We start from the raw sequence: 26,029 nt of genomic DNA, 5'->3' as shown, positions 1-26,029 counted from the left end.
CCCCCCCCCTCCGCCTTCAGTTTAAACGCTTAGAGCGTGGGGACGAAGATGTACGTTAGAGAGGAAGGACCCTTGACACATAAAGTATTTTTGAAGGAAATCAGATAACGACCACACAGAGGTCCCTCAAGTGAGATGCCTTAAACGTTAATGGCAAAGCTCCTAATGGTTTAATAACGGCAATATTTCGAGTTTCTGCTCTCTAAGCTACTTTCTTTGACAATCAAGTCCTGGAAGTACTGATAAAATTGCAGCAAGGAAGGGTTTATATTAACTTCTTTGGTACTGCTGTTGACATGAAAGGGAGATGGTAGTGCAAGGCTGCAAAACGGAAGCTGAAATCAAGAACAGAAAACAGGAGTATGTGATAGGATGAAAATTTGAAGTTTAGCTCTGCAGAAAACCCTGGTTTATCACATCAGACAATTCTGCATAGGTTGCTCCGAAAGTAATGCCTTCCATTTAGTTCCATGAAAACCACAACAGATACATAGAGCATAATAACACTATTTGATAGCGCAAATTCTCAGCTACAAAATGCTATTTGTTTCAACACAACCACTGCCATTAATTACACATTTTTACCGGCAATGAACAAATGCGTACTGTATTTGTAAATATCTGCACTAATGGACATGCCCCACTGTCATTGCTGTCTCCACTGCTGAAATACACTATCCACCACCTCACTGTGCTCACAGCCTCTGTTTGGTGTGCACAAATATTCAGCAAGCATCAATGAATATCAGTGGGGGGCATTTTTTCCACATGGAGAGATAAAATTCCAAACCTTTGCTTCATACGTTCTTCCATGTCAGACGCCATTTTGTCAGACTGCCCCTCTGCAGCCATCTGCCACATGGCAAAAACATGTAATGGAATATCATTGGGAAGGTTCAGTCTCTACTGCCAAACTGCCAACATCCATCTCTGCTGTTTTGGTACAACATAATAATAAAATAGGAGGCATTACTTTTGGAACAGGCCTCATATTTCTAAGAGGAATTTTGAGTCTGTATTGGAGTAGTACAACACACTGCAGGAAAGTACTGGAAATGGCCTGGAGATAATAAAATTATAAAGCATTTTTTCGTTAAAAAAAAAAAAAAAAACAAAAAAAAGAGCATCACCAAATAGAAAGATGTGGGATTTGTAAAAATGTTTTAAGAGGAGAATTTTAGCCCCCCCCAAAGTACTTATTAAGTAGTGAGGTTTGTGGTTTTGTTTCAGTTCATCTTTGCTTTTTCCCCTTCTATTTGCATAGCACTAGCACTTACCAGAGAAAGATGCAAGATTTTACTGCTTCAAAAGTATAACAGAAAAGTATGTGATCCACTGAAGTAAGAGGAAGAGACATGAAACCAAAGAAGATAACAAATATTCTTAGTCTTGCCTGCCAAATACTTGTCAGAGTAAATGCTAAGCACAGCATATAGAATTTTGCTCTGTTTCATAATCTGTATCTGGAACTGAGCTAACAACTTGTTATGTTAGACACAGATATTAACGGCTGGTAGGCATGGAAAGTAATAGATATTAGCTGGATGTAAGTTTGCACTATGATAGTTTTATCGACTGCTCTCCTTGAAGGCAGTGGTTACCACTAGCTATGAAATAAGCTATGAAATAAGCTGGTGCTAGCTATATCAGTTTGCCTTAGGAATACTGTTAGTGTTATATGTCAACCGTTCCATGCTGCTCAGCTTAAGTTTATAATGTTGTATCTAACATGCTGCAAATTCACAGCTTGCTTAACACTATTTTCTGTGTATAAATGAGTCCACAGTGGACTGTTACAAAGTACAGTTCCAGTTTTTCACTTTAAATTTCAAGCTAGTACCACATGTATGTTGTGAGATGTATGATCAGAGTTTCAGAAGTCTTACAAGCCCATCTGAATATTCAATAACTCTCTGGTGTACTGTGTTATTAAGTGCCTGACTCATCTTATTCACAATAAAGAAAAAAACCCACAAAAATAGAACAAAACCCTGAAGTGAATTTTCATTTTCACAGTGAACAAGAGTCAAAACACATATAATTCAGCCAAAGTGTTCTTTGTTTTCCATATTCAAAACATATAAATACTGTAGTGTACTGCAGTCAAAGTTATAATCTCAGTCTTGTGATAGAATGCATCTGAATTGTACCGAGCTTTCTGTTGGCAAGTTGCAGTTTAACAATGTATTGAGAGGTTATTTGCAAGCTTTTAGTGTTTCTCAGTGGTTATTTTAAGAAAGATCTACACTGACATAAGCCTAGCTTCTGTGTTTTTCAGTGGGCACACAAGTTTAAAGAACTGGAAATCTGGCTATATGCATCTAGACCAAGATGTCTAATAATCTACAGCACTTCTGGCTCTGTTGTGCCAGGGAAGTTTGTGAGACCAGTCTTCTATACTAAGAACCAAATTAATTATCCATTAAGATTGAAGATAGAAGGATATGCTTTCCATTTAGTTGCAATAATAATAAGTACTGTTTCTTGACAACATTTAGGAATCTCAAATTCTTCTAGTCTGATCAAAGTATCAGAGGTCACTGGCATATAATCTTTGTAATGGTGCTTCTGGGTACCCTGTCGGATGGTCTTTCATGGAAACCTGAGACCCAAACAGTGGCTCCAGCCAAGTGATTAAAATTCCTTTATATCATGGGTTTCTTCTGAAATCAGAGATCTGTTAATATGATGCCAAGAGATTATGGAAATGAATATCCAGGAGTGGCTGCTACACAATAAAACCTGAGAAACCATGGCTGTTCAGCATGCTGCATTCATAAAGAATGCAGTTAAGCAAGTTGTATAATTAAGAAGAGCTATTTACTAGAAGGAAGCAAAATACAGCTTTTATCCTGAAGGATATCTTTCCTAAACACTTGGTTGGTACACCAGATGGAATGTCTCCTTCAGATTTCCAGCCTTTGTAAACCTCAAGGCTTTGTTCTAACTCTGTTTATTTATTCCAGTCTTCCCTCTAGAAATCTGAAGAGCTCCAATGGGAAAATTGGGAATAAAAACATTCTGTTCTGCAGAACAAAACAAATATTGTTTGGGACTAAAATGCATAAAGACTCTTTTACAAACACAACAATAATGTATTCCAGGTGTCTCAAAGTGCAGCTACAGGACACAAATGAAGTATTGGAAAAAGTTTTACACTAACTTCAGGGCTCCCTTCAAATGTGCTGTGATGAAGGAAAGGTATGAGTGCTGCTTACACTAAACAGTGTTCAAGCTCTACTTGAGTAAAGTGTGCTTTTTGATAGCACATGTATGATTTTTTTTTCCAGGAATTTATTTTTGTTTCTTTACATTTTGAATCTGAAATGGCATAAGGATAGTTTGGTAATTCATTGTTACAGTGGTTCTGTTTGAGAGGATTTTGAAGAGAGAGTAACTATAAATCAGAAAAGGAAATAAGAAAAAATCCAAAAAACTTCTTTTCTGTGGTTATATTAGTAGGACAAGCATTTCAGTGTGCCTAATAGCACCTGTCATTCAGTTCTTTCAAATTTATATATGTGTATATAAATAATACAAAAAAGAATTTCCTTGCTACTGAAGATTCTTGCCATATGTCCACAGTGCACACCTAAGTGGCTATTGTATCTCAATTATATTTTTATTTTATTTAGAGGAAAAAAGATTTAAAAAATCAAATTGAAATTAGATATTTAATTCCAATTAATTCTCTTGTTGTTCTTGAATGTGCTTATATTTCCAGATACTTAGCAAATGGAAAGGGATAGGTAGGATGCTGTACATTTCTGTATCTAAAATGCAGTTAATGAAGAAGGTAAAACTGGGAAAACTTTTTAATATAAGGACACTTGGAAGTTCTGGGTAGCGCATGTGCAGAGACACAGAGGTCTCCAAATACAAATATTAAAATATGCAACATCTGAATCCACACTTACAGTGGACACTTAGAGTACCAAAACATCACTGCTACTATTTTCATACAACTTAAAGAAGGTAGAAGGTTCAGTTTTCTAATAGAGTGAAGAAGTCAGTATGAAGTGTATAAGTGAATAAAAACAAAAGAAGTAATTTTTTTTTGCACTGTAATCTACATTTATGATGCATTTACAATGTATTTCACATAAAATGGAACCCATACCCTAACTCTTTTAGTATACTTAAAGCTCATATAAAGTGTAGGGACGAATCACAATGGCATCAACTTTTATAGCTCACCAATGAAGACCCCTTGTACACATCAGAACATTTGATTTCAGAAAGATGTATGTAGTTTGGTCCTTGAATGAAGAGGATGAAAAGGAAGATCAATGTTTCTAAGAGTAGATGAGGGTGTAGCCCTGTAGGTAATTCTGAAATATCCTCCTGAGCAAGATCCCCTTTGGCAGCCATACTTGCCTTTATTTGCTGACAGCAAATTGAAGCCCCCTCACACAAGCAGTAGCACCACAGGGAACACAATGAAAATAATAACAGACAGCTGTTACTTCATTGCCTGAAGACTTCAAAGAGCATCTATTATTTGCAAGGCATTTCAGGGCCACTCTAATTTTTCTCTACAAATGCATCATTCATAGCATGCAATACCTAGATCCTCTCTCCCTTACTATAGAGCACAAAATCAAGACAAGAATATAAATAGCAATTCTGTGTAGGCTTTACTGCTGCAACTATTCTGCTCCCTCTGAGCCTGAAGACATGGATAGGTGGTGTTTAGTACAGAATCTTTGAGGAAGTGGCTGCTACATGTTTAGGTTTATATCTTTCACTTGATTACGTCTAGCATGTACAAGAAATATTCAGCACATACCTCATTTGTTCCCCCAAATGAACTTGTTCTGTGATTTCAGGATAAGCATAAGTCCTAGTCCTGCTGCTAAGCTTGTATTTGGGACTGCTGGAACATGCTCAACTTCATCTGACTTCTGATTCATGCTCTAGATTGGGACTCAGAAAATTAGAATGTAAATATTTTTGCTGTGTTCCGAACAAGCTGCATAACTTTGAGAAAATTATTTATACTCTTCTGTCCTTAAAAACATCTAAAAATTTTATAAACATATGGAAAAACAGTATTTACATAGCTGACAAAGCCATCATCATGAGGTGCTCAAAAACATTGGTGACAGACACCACAAGTAAGTGGGCTTGTAACTCTGGAACCTTGTCCTTCAGAGCAATAAATGTCTTCTGCAGAACAAAATAAAACACATTAAAGACATTTGCTCAGTTTATAGAAATAGAATATTTAAATTTTTGTACCATTTCAGCCTAGACCATATGGATCCAACTGTATATAACTGAGTCTTTAATATGGCAAAGTTCTACTGAGTTCTAACTGCTTTAGGTTGGATTAATGTTGCTGTCAAAAATCTGCTTAAGTACCAATTTGGGTGTGATCAGTTCTGATCTGAAACTACAGAATATTTCTTCACGTACCATATTCAGAGAACAATCTATCCATAAATTCCAGACCACTAGTGAATGTTGTAGATGTCTTTAAAAAACAAAGGAGACATAAAACTAGTTATTCCTAACAAAATTATAGGTTCCAGTTCTGATTCAATACCCGTTCTGCTAGATACCTGCTGAGACCCTTGGTTTTCTCTTAAAACACTACCCCCATTAGGACATCTTAGTACGTATCCCTGGCATATTGCTATTATGACAAGGGATGAAAAAGGGGCTGAAGACTAATAAGAAGAGATGCATAAAAGCACCTGAAGCTATCTGACTTGAGAGTTGCAGTTACAGCTATACATACATACAGAAACACATCCTGTCCAACTGAAAGGAAATGCTAGAAACACTGAGATCTGCAGGCAAAGGATTCTGTGAACATAATGGAGAAGGCATAAGTTACTAAAATCGCAGTTGCTCTTACGAGTTTCAGTATAATGTTATTAACTGCAAGAGGTGATGGATACAGTGCTTTCCAGAGGAAGAAGGAAGAAAAGTATATAACATAGATTATTAGAATGATCTCAGGGCCACTTGAGTTGGCTTTACTCAGCAGTTTTATAAGCCTTGACAGTATTAGGTGGTAGAGTTTCCACTATTAATGAAGTAAATTTTAGTTAATATTTTTCAAATCTGTCCTCCTGCTTCTCTGAGAAACAGCTATTTATGCTAATGAATACTATTCAGTCTTGCTTCCATCTCTAGCTTCATCTTAGATTATTCTTTATCAGCTAAGTATAATCAAACTTTATACAGTTTTTCTCATAAAATTGTAATAGAGAAAAATTGACAAAATGCTGATTTTGTTTTATCATTCTGAACAAGCCAGTTCCAAGATCTCAGTGACAATAACATTAGAATAAATTAAAATTGTGTGGAAACAGACAAAATGGATATACAGACAAAAAGTCAACAGAAAAGAAGCTTGAAAAAATTTATTTATAAGGCTATTATTTAATATCCTTAAAGCTTAGCCTTTTTATAACAAAGGTTTCAACAGGGATATTCACTTTTCAGACATTTGCAGCTGCCAACCCCTACATAATAACTGGTGATTGAATCATTTGCGTGCATAAATCAATTTTTAGAAAAATAATTTCATAAGTAAATATAAATGGAGTTATTTCAGTCCAAATACGTGGAAAATATAAAGAAGTGGAACTTTCATAATCTTAAAGCTATTTTGATAACCACCCCTTAGATAATAGGTATTCCATATATAATCCTTTGGCAACATTAAATGAAACTACAATTATTTCCTGGCATGCAAGGTGACATAGCTTTGTTACACCCAATGTAAATGACAATATAGATTCCAGAATCTCTTCATAGCTGGCAATTCAGGCAGTGAAGATCTTCATTTATCCCATTTTTATCCTGCATTCTTACTGATATTCTCCCAGAAGGTCTCTGGAGAAAAAAGAAGAGAAGAGAAGAGAAGAGAAGAGAAGAGAAGAGAAGAGAAAAAGCAGCAATTAGGACAAAATATAAATCTCACAAGATTTGTCACATATGCGTGAAATATATTTTTTCTATTTTAGAATTAGCAGATATTAGTTCCACAAATTCCTTAATGCTTTTCTCTAATAAAAGACTGAAGACTATTTCTAAAGGAAAAGATTTCTGAAAGTTTCAAATAGATGACTTTCTTAAATTAATTATTTCAGTGCTTAACCACTAACAAACACAAAAATATGAAATTGGTATTCAAAGCCATGTTTTAATTATAAATTCAATTTTTTTTTTCTTTTTGCTGTTTCATATTTCTGAGATTAATTAGAGATTTGAGGTCCTTTAGGAGTCAAAAGGCAAAGTTAATAAACTTTTGCAATGGACACCCAACATATTAGAAAATCTGGCCTGCACATATGCCTTACGTGGACATTGCATTAGGTTTGAAATGCTTTGTCATTGTCAACAAATAACCCTCAAATATTAACCTGTTTGTAGAGCTCAGATAGAAAATGCTCTTCTCCCAGCAGCGTTTGCCTATATACAAAGAAATTAAAGAATGGTTCTTAAGTAGCTTTTTGGAATGACTTGTTTTTAGAGTGTCATACCCTTGTTCATTTCTGTAACATAGAGTTTGTAACACTGTAATGTAACACATGTGTAATACATGTAACACTGTTACATGTATTCCCACTAAAGAGAAAAGTGAGCTGTATTTTCACTGTGTGTGACAAATCCATTTAGAAAAACAATATATTAAGATAAATATGATCAAAATTCAGGCACCTTTGGGTAACTTTTGTGTTAATCAGCCATTTTAGGAACTCTTTGGCAGCCATATCATCCAGGATTTTGTTGATATCACTTGTGAAAGTGCCATCTGCGTGTCTTCGGCCCATTTCTTCAGCCATTAAAGCTTTTTCTGGGAAACTTCAAAGGAAAGAAATTGTGAAACAATTTGTAAGTCCAAAGCAAAAAAACAAAAACAAAAACAAAAACAAAAAACAAAAAAAAAACCTGATAAAAGGGCCTTATTACAGGTTCTTAATTACTGAAAATTTCCTTTTATTTTAAAGAGTTAAAGGTTGAGCCAGGTGTTGTGGCTCTGGATAGCATGAAGCATATCAGAACATCTTATGAAGCATTATTTTAACAGCAGAAGAAAGCATCAAATTCTCCCTTCACAGGAAGGGACTCTTCCTTTAGTCTTCCTTTAGTCTAGATTCCTCTTTAGTGTTTTTCGATGGATTTTCTTTTAAAGCTATAGATGCAAAAACATAACTAAGTCAACAACATCTAGGCCAAGTAAACTAGGCATCCATAAAACTCACAGTAGATTTACTAAGAATCATTTTTTAGAGAAATATCACTACTAAAACATTACAGTAAAATTTTCATATGGATTTTTCTATTTGATTCTTAAAGTCCCAGTTTTATATTTACAATTATATTGCATAGATATGTAAACTGTAAAAGCAGCAGCTTTTGGGGGGGATAAAATAACTGAATTCAAATATCTGTATTAAATTTATGTGCTTTTTTGTTGCACAATAGAATTTTGTATTTGGAATCCTATTGCAAATCTTGATGTATCCATTTCTGACCACTGGAAAGTCATTTTACCAAGGGGCTTATTTAAAAAGCTTATTTCAAACCATCAAATAAAGGAAGATTTTGCTAGGTTCCAATGAGGTTTGCTGATTGAGGCACACTGTGTTCTGGGATCAGTGACAGGCAGATTTTTTTAAGTACTAATTTTAGGAAAAGCTACATTCAAGTCTGACTGCAAATAGTACTAAATATTAGGAAGTAGAAGGCTGCTCTGTATGTAATTCTTGTCTAGGTTTTTAAGCTCAGGTCATCAGAACTCAGCTGTAATCTTTCTTTGCTATATTTGTTAAAATAACCTATCTCTGCTCATGTAAATAAAAGTTAACAGAACAAACAGCTGCAGATCTGAACATCACCTGGAAGCGGCACCAGCCTTTCCCTTATTTGTATAGCTTGATCTCATTTACTTAGCACTGTTTTTTCATCATTATTTTCAAAATTTACTTTTACCTAGTTACCTAGTTAGTCTTCCTTGACTACAACACACAATCTTGTCTTACAGATTATATTTTATTGTTGCTGTTATTTATTATTTTTAGATATTATGAGAGATTTACATAGTACTTTACAGCTAGCAAAACATATAATAATGGGATGAACTGAAATCCCTGCCCCGAAGAGCTTACAGTCTAAAGGCACAAAAAGTACAGAACAGTTAAAAGGTAGTGAGTGGCATGTGCATGATGTAGCTCCTAACCACACTGACTTGGAATGGTGATAAGATAGAAAGTGCCTGAAATTAAGGCTGTTCCAAGAGTAAGTCTATCATGAAAGAGATACAAAGTCATGAGTGAGCAAATGAAGTGAATAGGTTTGAGAAATCTGCACTGAATATATGGAGAGCAAGATAATAAAAAAATCCGAGATGTACCTGAATCAAAACTATGGAACTGAGTCTTGGAAACTGTGAACTATAGCAAAAGAAATAGAGGTTCCTTAAAAAGAAAAATAAGGTATAGCTGTAGGAAATTATGGTTATTTTTGATGCTACAATTTGTGGAGACTTTGCGGATAATAGGAAGAGCAAAAGAAGACATTAGTAACTGCTGGGAATGATCACCAGGAAAATGGCTGTGGTGGCAGTGACATTGGTACAAATTTAATCTTGGAAATATTGCAGAAAGAATGATTGACTACAGAGGCAGAGAAAAAGAGAAAGAAATTTAAGATGACACTAACATGACTCATCTCTGTGAGAGTTAAGGAGACTCTGAGCAATGTTATGTGATGAGGAAAAGGTGATAATTAGAGGAAACTCTGGTTTAGTTTTAGATATATTGACCTTAAATATAATTTGACCTTTCAGAGTGTAACAGTATACTGAACATGTTTGTTTCAGTCTATGCTTGAACTTAATAACTTTAGATGGTAGTGTAACAGCCACACAGTATCTTCTATTACAAAAGGAAAATGTGAAGTACAGTAGAAATGATCAAAAATACATCAAGATTTCATAAGATTTGATTTCTAACCTTGAAAGCAAAGCAAAATTTAATAATAGGAATGGATGGATTCTTACTCTCTTCTTCCTCGTCCATTCACTAACCAAGCGATGAATTCTTTGGCAGCTTGGCCTTCCAAATAAGAGGTGATATCACTGGTGTAGGTGCCTTCAGCATGTCTCTCAAATTCAGAATGACGCTTGGAAATTGCATTGCTGAAAGAGGAGCAATACTCTAGGATCAGACAGTATTATTTATCATTTATTATTTTTTTACCATTTAATAATTTAAATTTTCCACTAAACATTCTGTAACAGAGAGAGATTTTTTCTTTGCTTCTCAAATTACTCCTGATATTTTCATTTTTCAGTTCTGAAAGCAATGCATATGCTACACAGTACAGTTTTGTGTTAACTGAACTAGCTCTAAAAAAATAAGGTACTGAAAGTGTGTATAACTGCATTGGAAAGATCTTCTGCTAGGTGAATTAGCTTAGCACAGCAAACTACCATATTCTACAGATATACTTCTTGTTACCTCTAACTGCGCTAACTAAAAATTCCATTAAGCTACTCCTTCTGTGCTCATCTTCATTATTTCTCAGCCAAACTCCTCAGACTTACATTTTTGATGTTACCCTGCATCATTTTGAGTTGTTTTGTGAATATCCATTGTTTTCAACAAAGTAATAATCTTGGAACAATTTCAAATTTCAAACTTGATAAACTAATTTAATAGAAAAGAAATTGCTTCCCAATTCTGCCCTGATTCTTTCTCTAATTTATAGCAAAATTATGTCACACTGACCCTTAGGAAGACAAGCTGCATTGAGAAATAGATGTGTTTTGGAATATTTTCCCATGAAAAGTTCCCTTGAATTTCTATTTCAGAGTTTGCTCATTTCTGCCAAATTTTCAGGGCCGTTAGCATTTTGTATTATTTTTTGTCTTCCTGGGATTTCACCATTCCTCCCAATTTCATACCATCTGCACTTTCCATCAGCATGTTAACTAGAGTTTGAAACATTTGTGATAAAACATTAATTTTGTTAAGATATGCTGTTTCATTGAAGCTGAAAGATTTAGTATTATATTGACAGCATTTAGAGCGGAAGGATTATTGTAACCCAAGATGCCCTCCCTGGATTTTCTGACAAAAGAAAAAATAAATCTAAGTATTTCTATCTATTTGGCAAACAGAGATTTGTTGCTGTGGCTGTTGTTTTTTCCAAATTTCCAACCCCTTGACCTCTCTTCTAGAATCACAGGAAACAAATTTAAGCCTTCAGCCCAAATTGTTTTCTTTTTTTCCCCCAATCTCATTCTCTACTCTACTCTCCTGTATTATTTGGGATATCCTTTCCTGGTATGTCTTATTCTCATGCTATTGCAATTCCTGAAGTCATTGCACATAGCAAAAGCACGCATGTACAGACATGAAAAACAGATGTTTTCTCTTTCCTCATAAAAAGAACAGATGCAGCATAATTTCTTTTGATAAGTATTTCTCTGATTATGCTAACATTTTAAAGAATACCAGTTTATTTATTTATTTTTTTAACAGAAAATTAACTTTTTTTGAGTAACAATTCTGTAGCAAATAGAATACCTTGATAGCTGGTCCGGGAATTCATCATTCTCTTTGTCCTCCTGTCCTTGTTGGCTGTAGCGGAATTCCACAACCATTAGATCATTATTAGCAGTACATTGCAGAGCATGAATGAGCTGATAAAATTATATTGGTTGTTATCTATATATTATCATAAACAACCATGAATGATGGATGAAACATTATAAATGTTTTCTAAGTCTTATGTACTTAAATTAATATTGTATCTAGAAATGATTACTTTAAAGATTTCCATAGTGATTTAAAAGATTAATATAACAGATTTTTTGATTCTGTAGGCAGATCTTCTCCAGAATGCAGGACATAGAATTACTTGCTATTTCATTATTCATGCTCTTAGTTTGTTAGCCTTTGTTTAAACAAACTGTACCTTCAGAAAACCATGCCAACTCATGCCTCAACAGAACATTTGTAAACCATTGGTCAATTAAGCTTAAATCTCAGCTCTCTTTTCACAAATGAAACTTCAGGATTAAAGCAACCAGAGGCAGAAAGTCCTATTAAGGCTCATCAGCTATATTTTTACCTGATATTTGTGTATCTTGTACATATTGAAATTTGTTTCAGTGAATGAACTATCTGTCCCAAAGAGGCAGAGATACAGTCTCATTTTAGATCACATATTAGATAATATAATGACACTATGTTTAATTTATCCAATCAGTTTTGACTAATGTTGTACATACGTACATTTCTAATAAAATATTAAAGTTCTGTATAAATTTTCGCTAAGTACATTAGTAATTTGAGGATTACATGTGGTCTGTGACGGGAAGCTGAAATAAAGAAATTGAATTCATTCAGATTTTTGGCTGTTCTATCAGCATGAATAGAGCAATGTGACCGAAAACTCTTACCCATTTCTTTTAGTGCTCATTAACCATTGCACAAAATCCTGAGCTCGTCTGCTGTCCAAGTATTTGCTGTAGTCACTGGTGAACGTGCCTTGTGAATGACGCTTTACTTCATTCAGCTGCCTAGATTCATCTAATGGTTCAGACTGGGAAGCTTTGAATGATCTAAGAAAAGTTTAGAAGTTGTTCACTGGCAATATCTGCAGTACATTCTAGAGATGTACTAACATTTCTTTTAACAGTATCTTTTATAAAGTGAAAAAAGTGGAATATTTTTGGTTGTTAGCAGGCTAGTAAAATGAAACAATATTGTAGCTTGGATACTGCACATTTACAAGGTTTATTGGATAACAAAAGCACCTACTATTTAGAATAACAAAAGCTACTGTGCCACACTTTGCAACATTAAAAGATTTTACCAGTTCCAACAGTAGATTAAGTACTTTCTATAAATCATGATATGCTTTGCTTTGAAGAATAAGAAAGCAAAATTCAGGCTAAGGGTTTCTAGGAGGTTGCTCTAAAGAATTTACCTTGATTTCTCCTCTGTATCCTGAAGAGGATTTTGCCAGCTGCCTTGAACTATCATTAAAAAGAGTCCAGCAATAAAATAAATACTTTTCATTTTCATTGCCTGTCAAAACAGAAATAAGGCAACAAAGAAATATGTAATCATCTTTACTTATCACTGAATCAATTACATCAGAAAGAAACATCATCAGTGCTGATCTAAACTTGAAGAAATTGAGATCCTGTGTAATGAATGGAGTCTAAAATGCCTTGGGCAGACATTCAAAAAATGTAGTTTCTGCTCTAGTTTTTAAGCTTTATTCTATATTCAGAATTGTAAGGTGAGATGAGAGTATCTGTATCCTTTGTAAAAGGTCCTTATGTCCTTTGCTCTAAGTTCTGCTGATGGCAGAAGCATTGTATCTATTTTCATAACACTGTTTTACTGCAAAACTAGGGCAGTGGTATGACTTCTACTTTTTCCTGTAGTAGAGACAAAGTCAAGCAAATTTCTGTCAGGAATGCTGTCATATCAGCAGCTCCTTGTTCTTTCTTTCTGACCTGTAACACTCCTTTAATTTTGTTACGTTTTGGAAATAACACATATTGCAGCAGTAGACCTCTTGAGTAAATGGCATATTATTAGGAGACTACTTAGAAAAAAAATTAAGCCTCGCAATGGCTTAACAATTTATTGCAGGATATTCCAAGGTCTTTACTTCTTGCACATTTAACACAATATTCTGTTTCGCTTAACCACTTCTACTATGGGGTTTCATGGGATATACAAGATATAGTGAATATGCTTTGTCTAAATGTTAACAAACTGAAGAAGAAAATACTGTCTTCCAGGTATAATTCTTACTGTTTTAGGTCATTCTACTGACTTTAGTCACACAAAAGAAATGAGTACATTATTATCACAAGCACTCTAATAATTTCAAGACTTGCTGACTTTACTGTGAGATTATACAATGTAATTTATAGTATTTCTTTATTTACAAATGTACCGGTGGTTTACAGCCAAGCTGTGTCTTATTTGAGTAAGTGACTTGTTTACTCATGTAAGTAGTTCAGTTGAAACTTTTATTGAACTGTCACCACTGCAAAAAACGCATAATCCAATTTTCTGATTAGGTGCCATGATTTTCACTATTTAATATATTAATAGCCCTGTTGACACATAATTTCGTGTAGGGCAAACTGTTTATAAAATGAACGCTTTTCATTTGGGTCTTACAGAACCCTGCCAAAATGGACTATGATAATTTAATAGTCTGAAAAGCACTGAGGTTGTCTGTGTAAGCAGGAAATGAAGGGATATCTGCTTACAAAATCCATAAGTATTGTTTATTGTTCATCAATGTTTTGATCACTTAAATTTGTGGAATGACTGTATAAACAAGGAAATTGATTTAAAATGTTGCTAGGTGCTTTCAAATACACGATTCATTCAAGGAGTAAATGCTAAATCATTGAATAATGAATAGTAAATACTCATGAGTTCACATGTTCAAAATGTCACTGGAAATAATTTCATCATTGTCATTGAACTTGGACTGATACTTGGCTGTTTGACGGAGCCCTTCTGCTATCCATGAAATTTTCCTGTAGAATTTTATGTTACAGTCTGAAAAACAAAGTGAAATAGGAAAGATGAATGCACTGAGGTAAAGCTATAGGTGGTATAATAGGACCCAGCTATAAACACCATCCCCACTAAATGTAATCTGCATTAAACTTCTCCAGCTCTGATAATTTGATATGTAAATTCAATTTGAAAGAAAATACATATATTCTCTATGCCTTGTCATAATAGGTTGGATTTAAATATACAATGGCCTGGAGGACTCTAGGCTATTTTGCTTCAATACCTCAATGCCAGTATCAAAATATTTAGTCATTCAAAATCTTAATTAAATCTCAATAAAAAATGGAAAATAAATTGATGAATATAAGACTTCCTGGTGGATTTTATTGTTTTAAACAATGGAGTCAATTTCCTTGTCTCTATCGGGAGCTACTGACAGTATCTTTTCGTTTTTTTTTTTTTTCCCCACAGAGTGTGTAACGTGTTTTCTTTTGTAATGCTTTTGTAATGCTGTCATATATGAGATTTGTTTCCTACATCTCTATAAAACATACCTGTAGTAACAACAAATGGAGTGGCCATGTAATCATTCCTATTCAGTCCTATTATAATCTTAACTATTATATCAAACTCTCTTTTTGTCTATTTCAGTTGGAGCTGTAATTTGGTGGTGCAACACTGACATCCAATGTTAGTCCCAAAGAATGCATAATTTCACATTTCATAGGTTTTCAATGACACAACGAAAGATCTGCCTTATTCTTAGGTAGATTACTTTACTATGATCACAAAAATGGCTTGATTTCTGTGTAGTGACCCTCATGCTAGCTGACATAGCTATAAATGAGTTAGTCCAGACACCAAATATACTCCGGGTATTGCACTATACGTAAGTAAATATTCCATGTGTAATAGTATACTTAATTTGAAAAACTAGAACAGGATATATACTTTACTACTGTTTGTACCACTGTTAAATCATGATAAAGTTTAGATATAAACCTAAGTCACTGAAACGGAGTGAAAGAATTAGCCTCATCTTTAATCCAGTCTGTTTATAATAATATCAGACAAAAAAGCTATTGTGATGTATACAACTTGAAAATAAATATTTAAAGCCTATTGTAACTGACAAACAGATATTCAGTGATTTAATCATATCTTGAGCTAACTCTTGAGTCTCAGTTCTATAGGGCTTTTAGATACAAACAGTCCCACTAGCTACTTTATGCATTAAAAATATGTTTAAATTTAAATGTATATAGAACTTGTTTCTAAATTTTTAAGAATCAAATTCTGAGAAGATTAATAAAAAGAAAGATGTACAAATGCAGTTTTGGAAATTAATCACATTTTCAAGTAAGAGAAACCTGGCCATCAATAGAATAAACATTTAAAAATGTACTAACTAGCTGTTAAAACCTCTGTCAAACATATTTTCCTAAAAATTTAGAAACTGTTTAGTCTGTTCAGCATTTAGCACTTGTCATTTCTAATTATAATAAGAAAAACACAGGGATTCTACCGTTAGGGTGCAGGAAAACTAAAGCTAATTTCACATAGAAGGTGCTTATGAAAAACATTTCTAATCAAAAGGATCTCACTTTGTGCTATCAGAAAGTATGAAATGAATATTATTTTCTTGATCAAACTGAATTTTTTAGTTTTCCCACGTATTTTGCTGTGGTTATCTTTTGCACACTGTGCAAGTTATACTAACCTAATGTTACTGAGTTTTCAAAAAAAAAATTATTTCAAAAGTCAGATTTGTATCCATTTCCAGTTTAAAAATAAAAAATACGGAATGACATCACTAAAAAAAAAAAGGAATATTACAAATGAAAATATACAAGTGAATAAAGTAGATTTCTATTGAAGCAACAATTACAGACAGCAATTATTTCTATTATTAGTGTATTACTGTTTTGGATAGATGTGCTTTACATCTATTTATCTGTAGCAATTCTAGCCTAAGGAAGTCCAGACCAGAAAAGTAAATTAAATTTTATACAATAAGCAAAATAACTTGAAAGGTTTTATTTTTTTTTAATGCTATAAAATTTCCCATTAAGATCTTACAGTGATATGAAAATAATAGTTTTTTGAGATGGACTAATCTGAAAGTAGGGCAATGGAATGGTAATCTGTAGGGTGATGGGGTGACAAGCTGTTTTGGACAATTTTCAGTCAACGTTTGTATAGACCCATTTATTTTGTTTGTATTTTCCCAAGTTAATCTATATTGATTCATATTTAGGAAGGAGCCGTAAGGAATGAATATTTTTAAAATAATGTTCATTAAATATCCCTGAAGTAAATAAAAACATAAATATCAATAGTTTTGTATTTCACATTTAAATTCTTACTACAATGCCTGTTTTGCATCTTTACATGCTTAACTTTCCTTCTCTCAACTGCTTCTGCAATCCTAGTAGTTGACGTTCCATTTTGGGATTATTCTGTTAAACTAACTCAATAGATTAAAAAAATTTAAATGGTGATGTCATTAATTTCAAACATTAAGAAGTATAACCACAGAAGAAAACAACAATTTGTTGAAAGATCCTGCATCTCTGTTGCAATCTTTGGACAATACAATTCAGAAAATGCATTCAGCTTTCTCAGATGAATTGTATTAGTACCTCACATAAATCTTACCTTTTATATTTTGAAGTGATATGCAGCAGTTGTAGAAAGATCTGCTATTCTCTCTTCTGGAACTATGGAAAGCCTTGAGGATCCTGAGATCTGCCTAGCTGCCTCTTTTGCACAGACTTATATATATACTGTTCAGCTCTAGTAAGCATTACCAGAGTGCATCATTGCTGACAGTTCCTTATCCAACTTTAAAAAAAAAAGTCATCATATTTGCTATTCATTTCATTTGATAATTTTACAAGCAATTTCACACATTCATTCTGCTTACTTTATGACATCAATGCTAACATGGATTTGCAAAAAGAGTAAGGTAGCAATGTTCAAATAAGTAAATATTAAACAGAAGGGCATTAGGATGATAAACAGTTGGCTAGAGGTGCTTAGGATTAAGGCAGCAGTTTCTCCAAATTCTGAATTGTCACATTAGAATTAATCAAAACATTTAGTTTTAAGCAAAAGGCTGGGCCTGTTGACATTAGTAGCATCAACAAAAGCTATCAATTTCAAATCTAAATTTATAGATTTAATATGCTATTAACAATAACCAGCACTACTTCCCCGAAAGTGCTACTTTAATTTTTCAGGTAGACTTATGCCTATAATATGAACATAAAGAAGCACTTTTATTTTGAAGCGCTACAGCAATGGCTACCCACTATGCAAAGCCTAGCCCAAGTCAAATTTAACAACAAAAAAGACTTGATTATCCTTAGATGCATTATGCTAACTCTACTAAATGATATTTCATACTCACTGGAGATCTGTATGCCAGACTTCCATTGTAAATTGGGTTTCAAACCATGGTTTACAGGTTTATACAAGATAAGCCTTTTGCTCATATCTCTGTTCCCTACAAGGAAATAATTATAATAAAAAATATAGGTGTGAGTTTCATACTTGTATATGTTCTGTACAACTACAGCCAAGGTCCCAAAATATTCACTAATAGATGGGGGAAAACTCACATCTGTGATGGGGCAGCACTGACACAGCCATCTGGTGACAATAGTAGGAGAAACTGACAAATCTCGTCAGTGTCCCTGGCAGCTGAAAAAAAGCTCACCAGTAAGGAATACAAGTGTTTTACCCTGTTGGTGAAGCAACAAGTGAGATATCCTCTGTCAAGAAATTCCTACAGAGATTCCCTTATTCTTTTTAAAACGAAAAGTGCACCAAAAACAAAACATGATTATTATATATATAGAATACTGTGCATCAAGCAGAGATTTTAAATATTAAGGACTTCACTTTCAGTTTCAGTTCTGCTCAGGAGGAAGAAAGGTCTGGATTTACAGCTGACATCTCGCTGGACATAAATACCAGCCTATATTCCAGTATAGAATGACCATCAGTTAATTTTGGCATAAATCATACACATTACAAGGCAATCTTTTATTTCCCCTACCACTGCTCCTTGAAGCCAGCAAAGATAATTTTCTGCAAGTTGATCACAGTCATATCGGCATAGCCAATATTACACAACTGAGACTGTATAAACTTAACAAATTTAGAGCGGCAAACAAAACTAAAAAATGCTTCCTACAGTTCTGCCCTGAATATCATACTGTGGTACCATAGTAAATATGTAGGGAAACACTAGGGAAAATAAATGTTGATTTTTTGGGGTGTTTATATATATATTTTTCTCTGCTCTTGGATCCATGTTCTGAGATACATGGTCCGTTTTTAAAATTTCTGTCTAGAATGCAAGTGACTACTAATGACACTGCTGAAAAGTTAAGACCATGCTTTTTGGCCCTCTCACCATTACCTTCAGTCAGTTCATCCAATCATTTTTGAAAGCCTTACTTTCCCTTTTTGTCAGTGTTCTTTTTTAAATACTACTTCCTTTTCTCTATTTTTCACATTCTCTTCCCCATGTCCTCTTTCTTCCTGCTTGTTGCTGTATTCTTCCTGTTTCCAAGCCATTCAAAGTCATGTAACTGCAGTCACTGACTAGCATAGCATATACAAACTTGCATATATATCTACCAAATTTGGATTTTCAGACTTATTAGTTTGAAATGACCTATCACAGAATTACAGAATCACAGAATGACCAGGGTTGGAAGGGACCTCAAGGATCATGAATCTCCAAGCCCCTTCCACATGCAGGGCCACCAACCTCCACATTTAATACTAGACCAGGCTGCCCAGGGCCCCATCCAATCTGGCTTTGAACACCTCCAGGGTCAGGGCATCCACAACCTCTCTGGCAGCCTGTTCCAGCACCTCACCATTCTCTCTTTAAAGAACTTAAAGACCTAGTCTGGTTTCAAAAGAAAAGACAGCCCCAGAATTACCATCTCCTAGGCAGTGTAATATCAAAGACATAATGCCCACGGTGCCAAAATTAACCTGGAAACTATCTTAAGCTCAAAAAATCTAATTGTCTTCCTGAGATGCCAGTTTCACTGTGACATTTTGTCTTCATATCTCAACATTATTTTTACTTGCAATTTAACACTGCAAAATCATGCGGTAATTCCAGAACTAAATATTAGAAGGCACTCTGTCCCATGAAGTTCGTTAACCTTACATCTCCTGCAGGCAGGCATGCTCCCTGGCTCTGCAGTACACTAATATAACAGCAGATGGTGATAAAAGGGTCGTTTAGACCTTTATTTTGCACCAGGATGAAACACTTGTTGAAATGGATTGTCACAGACAATATAATTGCATGTTGAGTTAAACTGCATGGGTTTCTAAACATAGAATACAGAATGTGAGACAATACCTTCTTCTCCAGGATTCAGGCTCTTTTTGTTTGGGTTTGTATATTTTCTTGTGTCAGATAAAGTTTCTTGTTTACAGTAGGATGATTTCAGGAAAAAATATATGAGACAGCAGCCCAGTGCACCTCACTGAGCAGGTTGTTACATGGGCTATCTCATTTAGCAGGTCATCTAGCATCTAAAAGATGACTGCCTGATTATGTTTTTCAAGTGATACACATACAATAAAGTACAGGAAAGAAATTAACTACCATCAAGAACCATGCACCCGTCAGTTGCCATAACTGAATCTACAGTAATACATATTTATAGAGCTCAGCAAACAAGTTCACTACACTAAACAGAAATAGAAAGCTGTCATGCATGTGTGAAGTGTGCATTTGTACACATCCTGAAAGAAGTTTTTCCTTTTACATCACAGATGTAAAAGTTAGATGGCACCTCCTGGGTCAAGTCAAAGGCTCACTCTCCTCTGTATTATAGTTCACACACACAACAGTACTTCAGATGAATGAGACTAAAAGATAGAACCTGAAAATGACCTGCCTTCAAGAAAGTTACATCTTAATGTTTTTAAAGTATCATTTGGAAATAATAAAAACTCCTTGGTTTGGTTCACTAAATCTGGAGATGATCAAAATTTCTTAAAGCATCACCTCAGCACGAGGTAATGGCTGCTGTTAGAGACTGCATATTGTACTCACTGGACCAGAAATCTAGGATGAAATTACAGAATTAAAATAAGAAAAAAATTGTAATGAGATGCACATTGACCTAGATCTGACACTGAAAAATCCAGGTGGCATGTCCTTTTATAGAATAGGACCGCAAACCTTTTCAAAGATGTTTTGTAAAAAAATAAATATTCAAGATTTGAACATTTTACTGAACAAGAACATTGTTGACTTTTTGAAGTTTAAAAAATACTGCCTTTTCTGTGTGTTTTGCTATTAGTACCTTTATATACCTAAAGTATAGGAGAGAGGAGGCTGAATCTTGGGATCTGACTACACGTCCAGCATCTTTTCTTTCTTACATTGCATAGGAAGCATTCTCTTCCTAATTTTCTCAATCATGACTGAAATGTGTAACCCTTTTTATTTACCTACCCTTGCTACATGATAATGAGGCAAAAAGAGGCTTGCATTCTTCTTCTGGGAACTGGTGCAACATACACATGTAGAAACTGACATATGTAAAGCAATTGGAGCATAAATGTTGCTCACATGCATGTACATGCACAAAATGCACGCATATATTTGTATGTAGCTATATGACTATACCCTGGAGAATGGAAGCTGCTTTCTGAAAAGGAAGATTAGTTTAGGGTCTCCGTGTCCACAGGAAAGAGTTATTGTAACTATGCAAATATCCCACACTATCTAATGACAACAAATTGGAATTGCTCCATTTGAAATCAATGGAGCTTCATCAGTTTGCGCAAGCAGAAGAGCCAGTCAAATATGTACTAGTTACTTTACATTTTGAGAAGACAATATTCATAATTGAAAGCAATACCAAATGCTCTCTTAACAAATACTATGAATTATTCAGATTAAATATAGACCATTCATAAGACTCTATAAAATAAACTAAACAGCTGCGCCTTGTAATCAGAACTGACTGGCAAACTAGAAAAAATTGAATGTATTCTGATTTTTACTTGTTAGCGAAGTAAAAAGAGTATAACACTAACCCCCTTCTGGAGACTGGCTGAGGTTACACTTGGTCTTCCAATGCTGCCTTATTTTCAGACTTCTTTGCAGATGTAGTAATCTCATGTGAAGGAAAGAATGTAGTTCCATGTTTAAGTATGAAGAGACTTACATTCATTGATGGATACCACATAATACTGTTCATTGATTCATACATGAAGCAGCAGTAAGGGGGAAGATGATGAAAATGGAGGTCAGAGAGAATAATTAGTAGTGGAACCAGTGTATTTGCTATAGTTTATGTACAGTCCATCTCCTAGAACAAAGCAGCCTTTGCTTTTCAGCTGTGTATTTTGTAAAAGTTATACAGGATTTTTAGGGAAAACAGACTTGCAAACAACTCTATCTGTGGTGATTTCTTCATTCAGAGCAAATATCAGTATGTCAACTTTGGTGTTTAGTAAACATCATTTATATGACAGACTTAAAGACTAAATTTCATTGTTGGAAGTGATATCTCAAGTGTGAGATTCTTATTCAAAAGGGAAAAGAAAATGCAGAATTACTCAACATTTTCTGAAAACTGGATCCTCTAAAATGGGCTAAGGTGAGAAGTAAAACTTTAAGGACTCTCATTCACCAATTTGGAGAATCTTGTCATGAAAGCTACCATTTTTTAATTTTAAAGTAAGTTGTTCATGTTCTGGAGCTGGTTTTTACATACTCTATGTTTGCAATGTAGACACATAATTATTTTTTGTATGTAAGACGAACTCTCGAACATATTTTTGTTAGCTTCGGCTTGATTCCACAGGACAAGCCCTTTCACCTTGAACTATATTGAAGTTCTCTTATAGAACTGTAGTTAAATATTATAGGCTCAACTACGGAGAAGGAATGGGGCAAATAATAGTCCTAGAAAGTGTCTTTGGTGATAGTTTTACATGGATTGTGATTGGATTAGAAAGCAACACAGAAAGGAAAAGGATTTTTTTTTGAGAAAAGGAGACTTGGGATATGGATCTTATCAATATATATATAAACATCTGAAAAGGAGGTGTAAAGTAGATGAAGCCAGGCTCTTTCCAGGTGTGATCAGTGCGGGGATGAGAGGCAATGTGCACAAATTGAAAACAGGTGCTCTGGCACAACAACTTTACTGTGCAGGTGACTGAGCACTGGCAAAGTTGCTCAAAGAGATTGTGGAGTCTCTGTCCTTAGAGATGTTCAAAAGCTATCTGGACGTGGTCCTGAACAACATGTTCTAGGTGGCTGTGCTTGAGCCCCTGAAACAGTCTTGGTGGGACAAGAAGTCTCTTCCAACTTCAATCATTGTATGATTCTGCAGTGGCTGGTTAGAAGTGCTCTGGATCGTTTCTAATGAATGATTGCATTGTTACCTGCTATTAGTATAGGCAAGCTACTTCAATATGTTATTTACGCTTGAATTTTTTTGATGTACACAGCATTCTGGAACATTTTCCCCAGGTCATCAAAATACATGGTTGCTCAGTCTAAAAGCTTTCAGGTTCAAGAGCAGTGTGTAAAGTAAATAAAATAACAATATGAAAAACAATAAAGCAAAAGTGACAGCAGCATGGTGCACTTTAAAAAAAAAAGTTTTCATAGCTTATCCCCACAAATGCTTCCCATAAACCCAGGTAAGTGGTGGACAGTTTAGAAGATGTGTTCTCTTTCCCCTCACAAAATAAAACAGACATATGGGCAAATAAAGGATGAAAAAGCTAATACATCCCTTGGGAAAAAAAAAAAGGCACCTTCTGTTATTTTATTTGACACAAGTTCCACAAACGTGACTTATCTCAGGTAACTCCAGCAGCTTTTGACTACAGACCTATGGTCAAAGTGTAAACAGTGCATTGTATTACATTATTACTTGTAGTATCCACCAGGGGTTGGTTTATCTTGTCAAATTTCTAAGATGTGTAGGATTTTCAAAAATATAAATGAAGTATAAAGCTGCAGAATCAGAAAACTTAATGATTAATATGAGCTTGATACCATGCAGTTTGAAAACTGATGGGCTCCTACTAACTTATTCAAGTATCTAAAACCTTTAAACATCAGTTGCAAGACCCTGATTTTATTCTCTTTCAACAAAAAAAAAAAAGCAGTAGTTTTTGTGAGGTTGTATCAATACAGAAAAATGATAGTAAAATTTCAGTAATTTCAGCTGAATTGTATTCCTTACTTGTAGAATAATCACATCGCTGACAGTATTTGTGTTTACAGCAAATGCACATAGGACCATATAATCAACATCTAATTAGCCCTACTTTATGTTATATTTGCTTAACATTAACTTTCTTAGAGCTGTAATTTTTTCCTTTAACCATTATAGCAGTTGCATTTTAATTACATTACTAACAAAACGCTCATTAGCATCATGTAATTGGCAGTGTTTCCAACAAAACCTGAACTAATTGAGTATTTTCTGAAGAGTTCCTATCAAAGTATAATTTAACCATTACAAACAGCTTGGTAACTACATTTACATAAAGATGTCCAAGAAATGTTCTCATGTGCAGAAAATTAGATTTGATATTGCCATTAACAAAATGAAGGAAGTCATTACATAGCAAATCACTTCTACATTTTTATGATTTTGGCTAAATCCCATGTTTTTGTTAAGGGTCAAATTAAATGCCACAACTCTATCCGTGCTTGTTCCACAAGCAACAACCAGTCTCTAGGAGTTGGAAAGCAGCTTTATTTTTTTTTTGTTGTTGTTTTTTAGTTGTTTGTTTGTTTTTGCTGGGAATTCTACTCCACAATTTTTTCAGGTTATTTTGAACTTACTTGCTAATAGCAGAGCTGAGATACTGCGTTAGGCAGACAACAGTTCTTAGGCAGTGGGTTAATTCAGAATTTTCTAAACATGTGACCATCTAAAATGGATCTCCTGCTGCTTTTCTTGCTTATATTCTTATATTATGACTGGACTCATTTAATTACCAATTAAAAGAATATATGTGATCCAGTTATTCTTTATCTAGACTTTTTACAGGATGCTCTAAAATAGTATAAATGGAAACTAAACAAAAAAACCTGCATATTCCTTTGGTTTCTTCCCCACAAATCTGGGGTGAATGACATTAAAATTAATGTAAACGTTGAGGTGATGAGTAAAAACAGGTTGAAATGTCTAACATATTCTCAAATCAGACAGAAAAAAAAAAACACTGAGATAAAATAGATATTGTGAATTTCCTGCTTCCATATTTAAACCTAATACAGGCTTTTGCATAACAAGGGCTTTAAAAAAGAGCTGAACATAATTTGAATAGAGTGTTCAATAATTATCCGTACTATAGCTTCAAATATTATGTTCCTGTCTCTGCTTGGATTCTTTCCAAGAAACTGGAAATATACATAAATTTTGAGAAACTAGTTCTTGTTAGGATGTTAATTAGTTACTTGCATTTCTTTCTTTGTCCCTGCCCATTTTACAGTTACAGTTAACAAATGTAATTATATTCATTTAGCAGTATGCCTTTGCAATGGACCACATATCTTTGGAATGCAGAATGTAGTTTAAGCAAGATGGCAATAAATGCACATGCCGTGTTACATTCTGATTTTATTTTTTGCTATCAAATAGGTGTTAAATGTGCCAAAACATGTATTAATATAACACCTGCTAATATACAATCTCAAAAATGGATGCAAATATCAAATTATAAACTTAAAAGATCCTGATATCAATTTACCTGAATATGATACAATCTGGGCACTGCTATCGTGGCATTCTCTCAGAGATATATCAGATGGCTTAGCATTCTCTGAGTAGCCTACTTATTCTGACAAAGAAAAACATTGTTTGAGGAAGTGGGTCATATGTGTGTAGAGATGTTTGCTGGAAAGTCCTGGAATCCCATGGTTCTGGTCAGTGTACCACTGAAAAGAAGGAAAAAGAAAGTCATAAACATGCATGCTCTCTTCAATTCTGTATTAATTAAAAAATACCAGAACTTTTTTGTATTAACATATAGAAGAAAATACGTCTCAAATAAATAACTTCTTACATGCTCTGATAGGATAGGATAGAAGGGAATGGATTTGAATGAAGTTGGGGTGATTTAGGAAGGTTAGATGTTAGGAAGAAATTCTTTACTTGGAGGTGAGGCATTGGAACTGTTTGACTAGAGGAGCAGTGGTTGCCCCATCTCTGAACATGCTCAAGGCCAGGTTGGATGGGGCCCTAGGCATCTTGATTTAGTAGATAGCAACCCTGCCCACGGCAGGGGTTGGAACTAGGTAGGCTTTAAGATCTCTTTTAATCCAACTAATTTAAAGAGTCTATGAAGAGCAGAATTGTTCTGTCTTCTCATTTAAGGAGTAAGAGGCACCTTTGGAATGTAAAATCTGATTCCTTTATACTGGTTGTATTAGTCAGAATTTTAAAAGCAGACTGGCTTAGTTGTTCTTGGTT

At 34.4% G+C, this 26,029-nt stretch overlaps 2 protein-coding genes across 2 annotated transcripts in view; both read right to left on the bottom strand.

The window, feature by feature from the left end:
* The window catches only part of LOC100547273 (prolyl endopeptidase FAP), a 61,883-nt gene that overhangs the window by 20,934 nt on the left and 14,920 nt on the right, over window positions 1-26,029 (bottom strand). The window lies entirely within an intron of this gene.
* GCG (glucagon) lies at window positions 6,349-25,507 on the bottom strand. The gene is made up of 9 exons (XM_003207595.4): window positions 25,308-25,507; window positions 17,941-18,036; window positions 17,187-17,372; window positions 12,961-13,061; window positions 12,431-12,592; window positions 11,553-11,606; window positions 10,022-10,159; window positions 7,678-7,821; window positions 6,349-6,849 (listed from the first exon to the last, which is right to left on the bottom strand). Exons 4-9 carry the CDS (start codon window positions 13,056-13,058, stop codon window positions 6,825-6,827), a joined length of 621 nt encoding a protein of 206 aa, XP_003207643.1. The 5' UTR covers window positions 13,059-13,061; window positions 17,187-17,372; window positions 17,941-18,036; window positions 25,308-25,507; the 3' UTR covers window positions 6,349-6,824.

This window comes from Meleagris gallopavo, chromosome 7 (genome assembly GCF_000146605.3).
Source record: "Meleagris gallopavo isolate NT-WF06-2002-E0010 breed Aviagen turkey brand Nicholas breeding stock chromosome 7, Turkey_5.1, whole genome shotgun sequence".
Taxonomy (NCBI): domain Eukaryota; kingdom Metazoa; phylum Chordata; class Aves; order Galliformes; family Phasianidae; genus Meleagris; species Meleagris gallopavo.
This window is presented reverse-complemented; position numbering and strand designations above follow the sequence as displayed.

Coding starts and splice junctions, on each gene's coding strand:
- GCG (XM_003207595.4), bottom strand. CDS start 13,058: ATGAAAATGAAAAGTATTTATTTTATTGCTGGACTCTTTTTAATGATA. Junction 10,160..11,552: donor TTCCCGGACCAGCTATCAAG/GTATTCTATTTG, acceptor CTCCTCTTTCAG/CAATGCAATTTCCAAGCGTC. Junction 6,850..7,677: donor AACACAAAAGTTACCCAAAG/GTGCCTGAATTT, acceptor TTTTTTCTCCAG/AGACCTTCTGGGAGAATATC.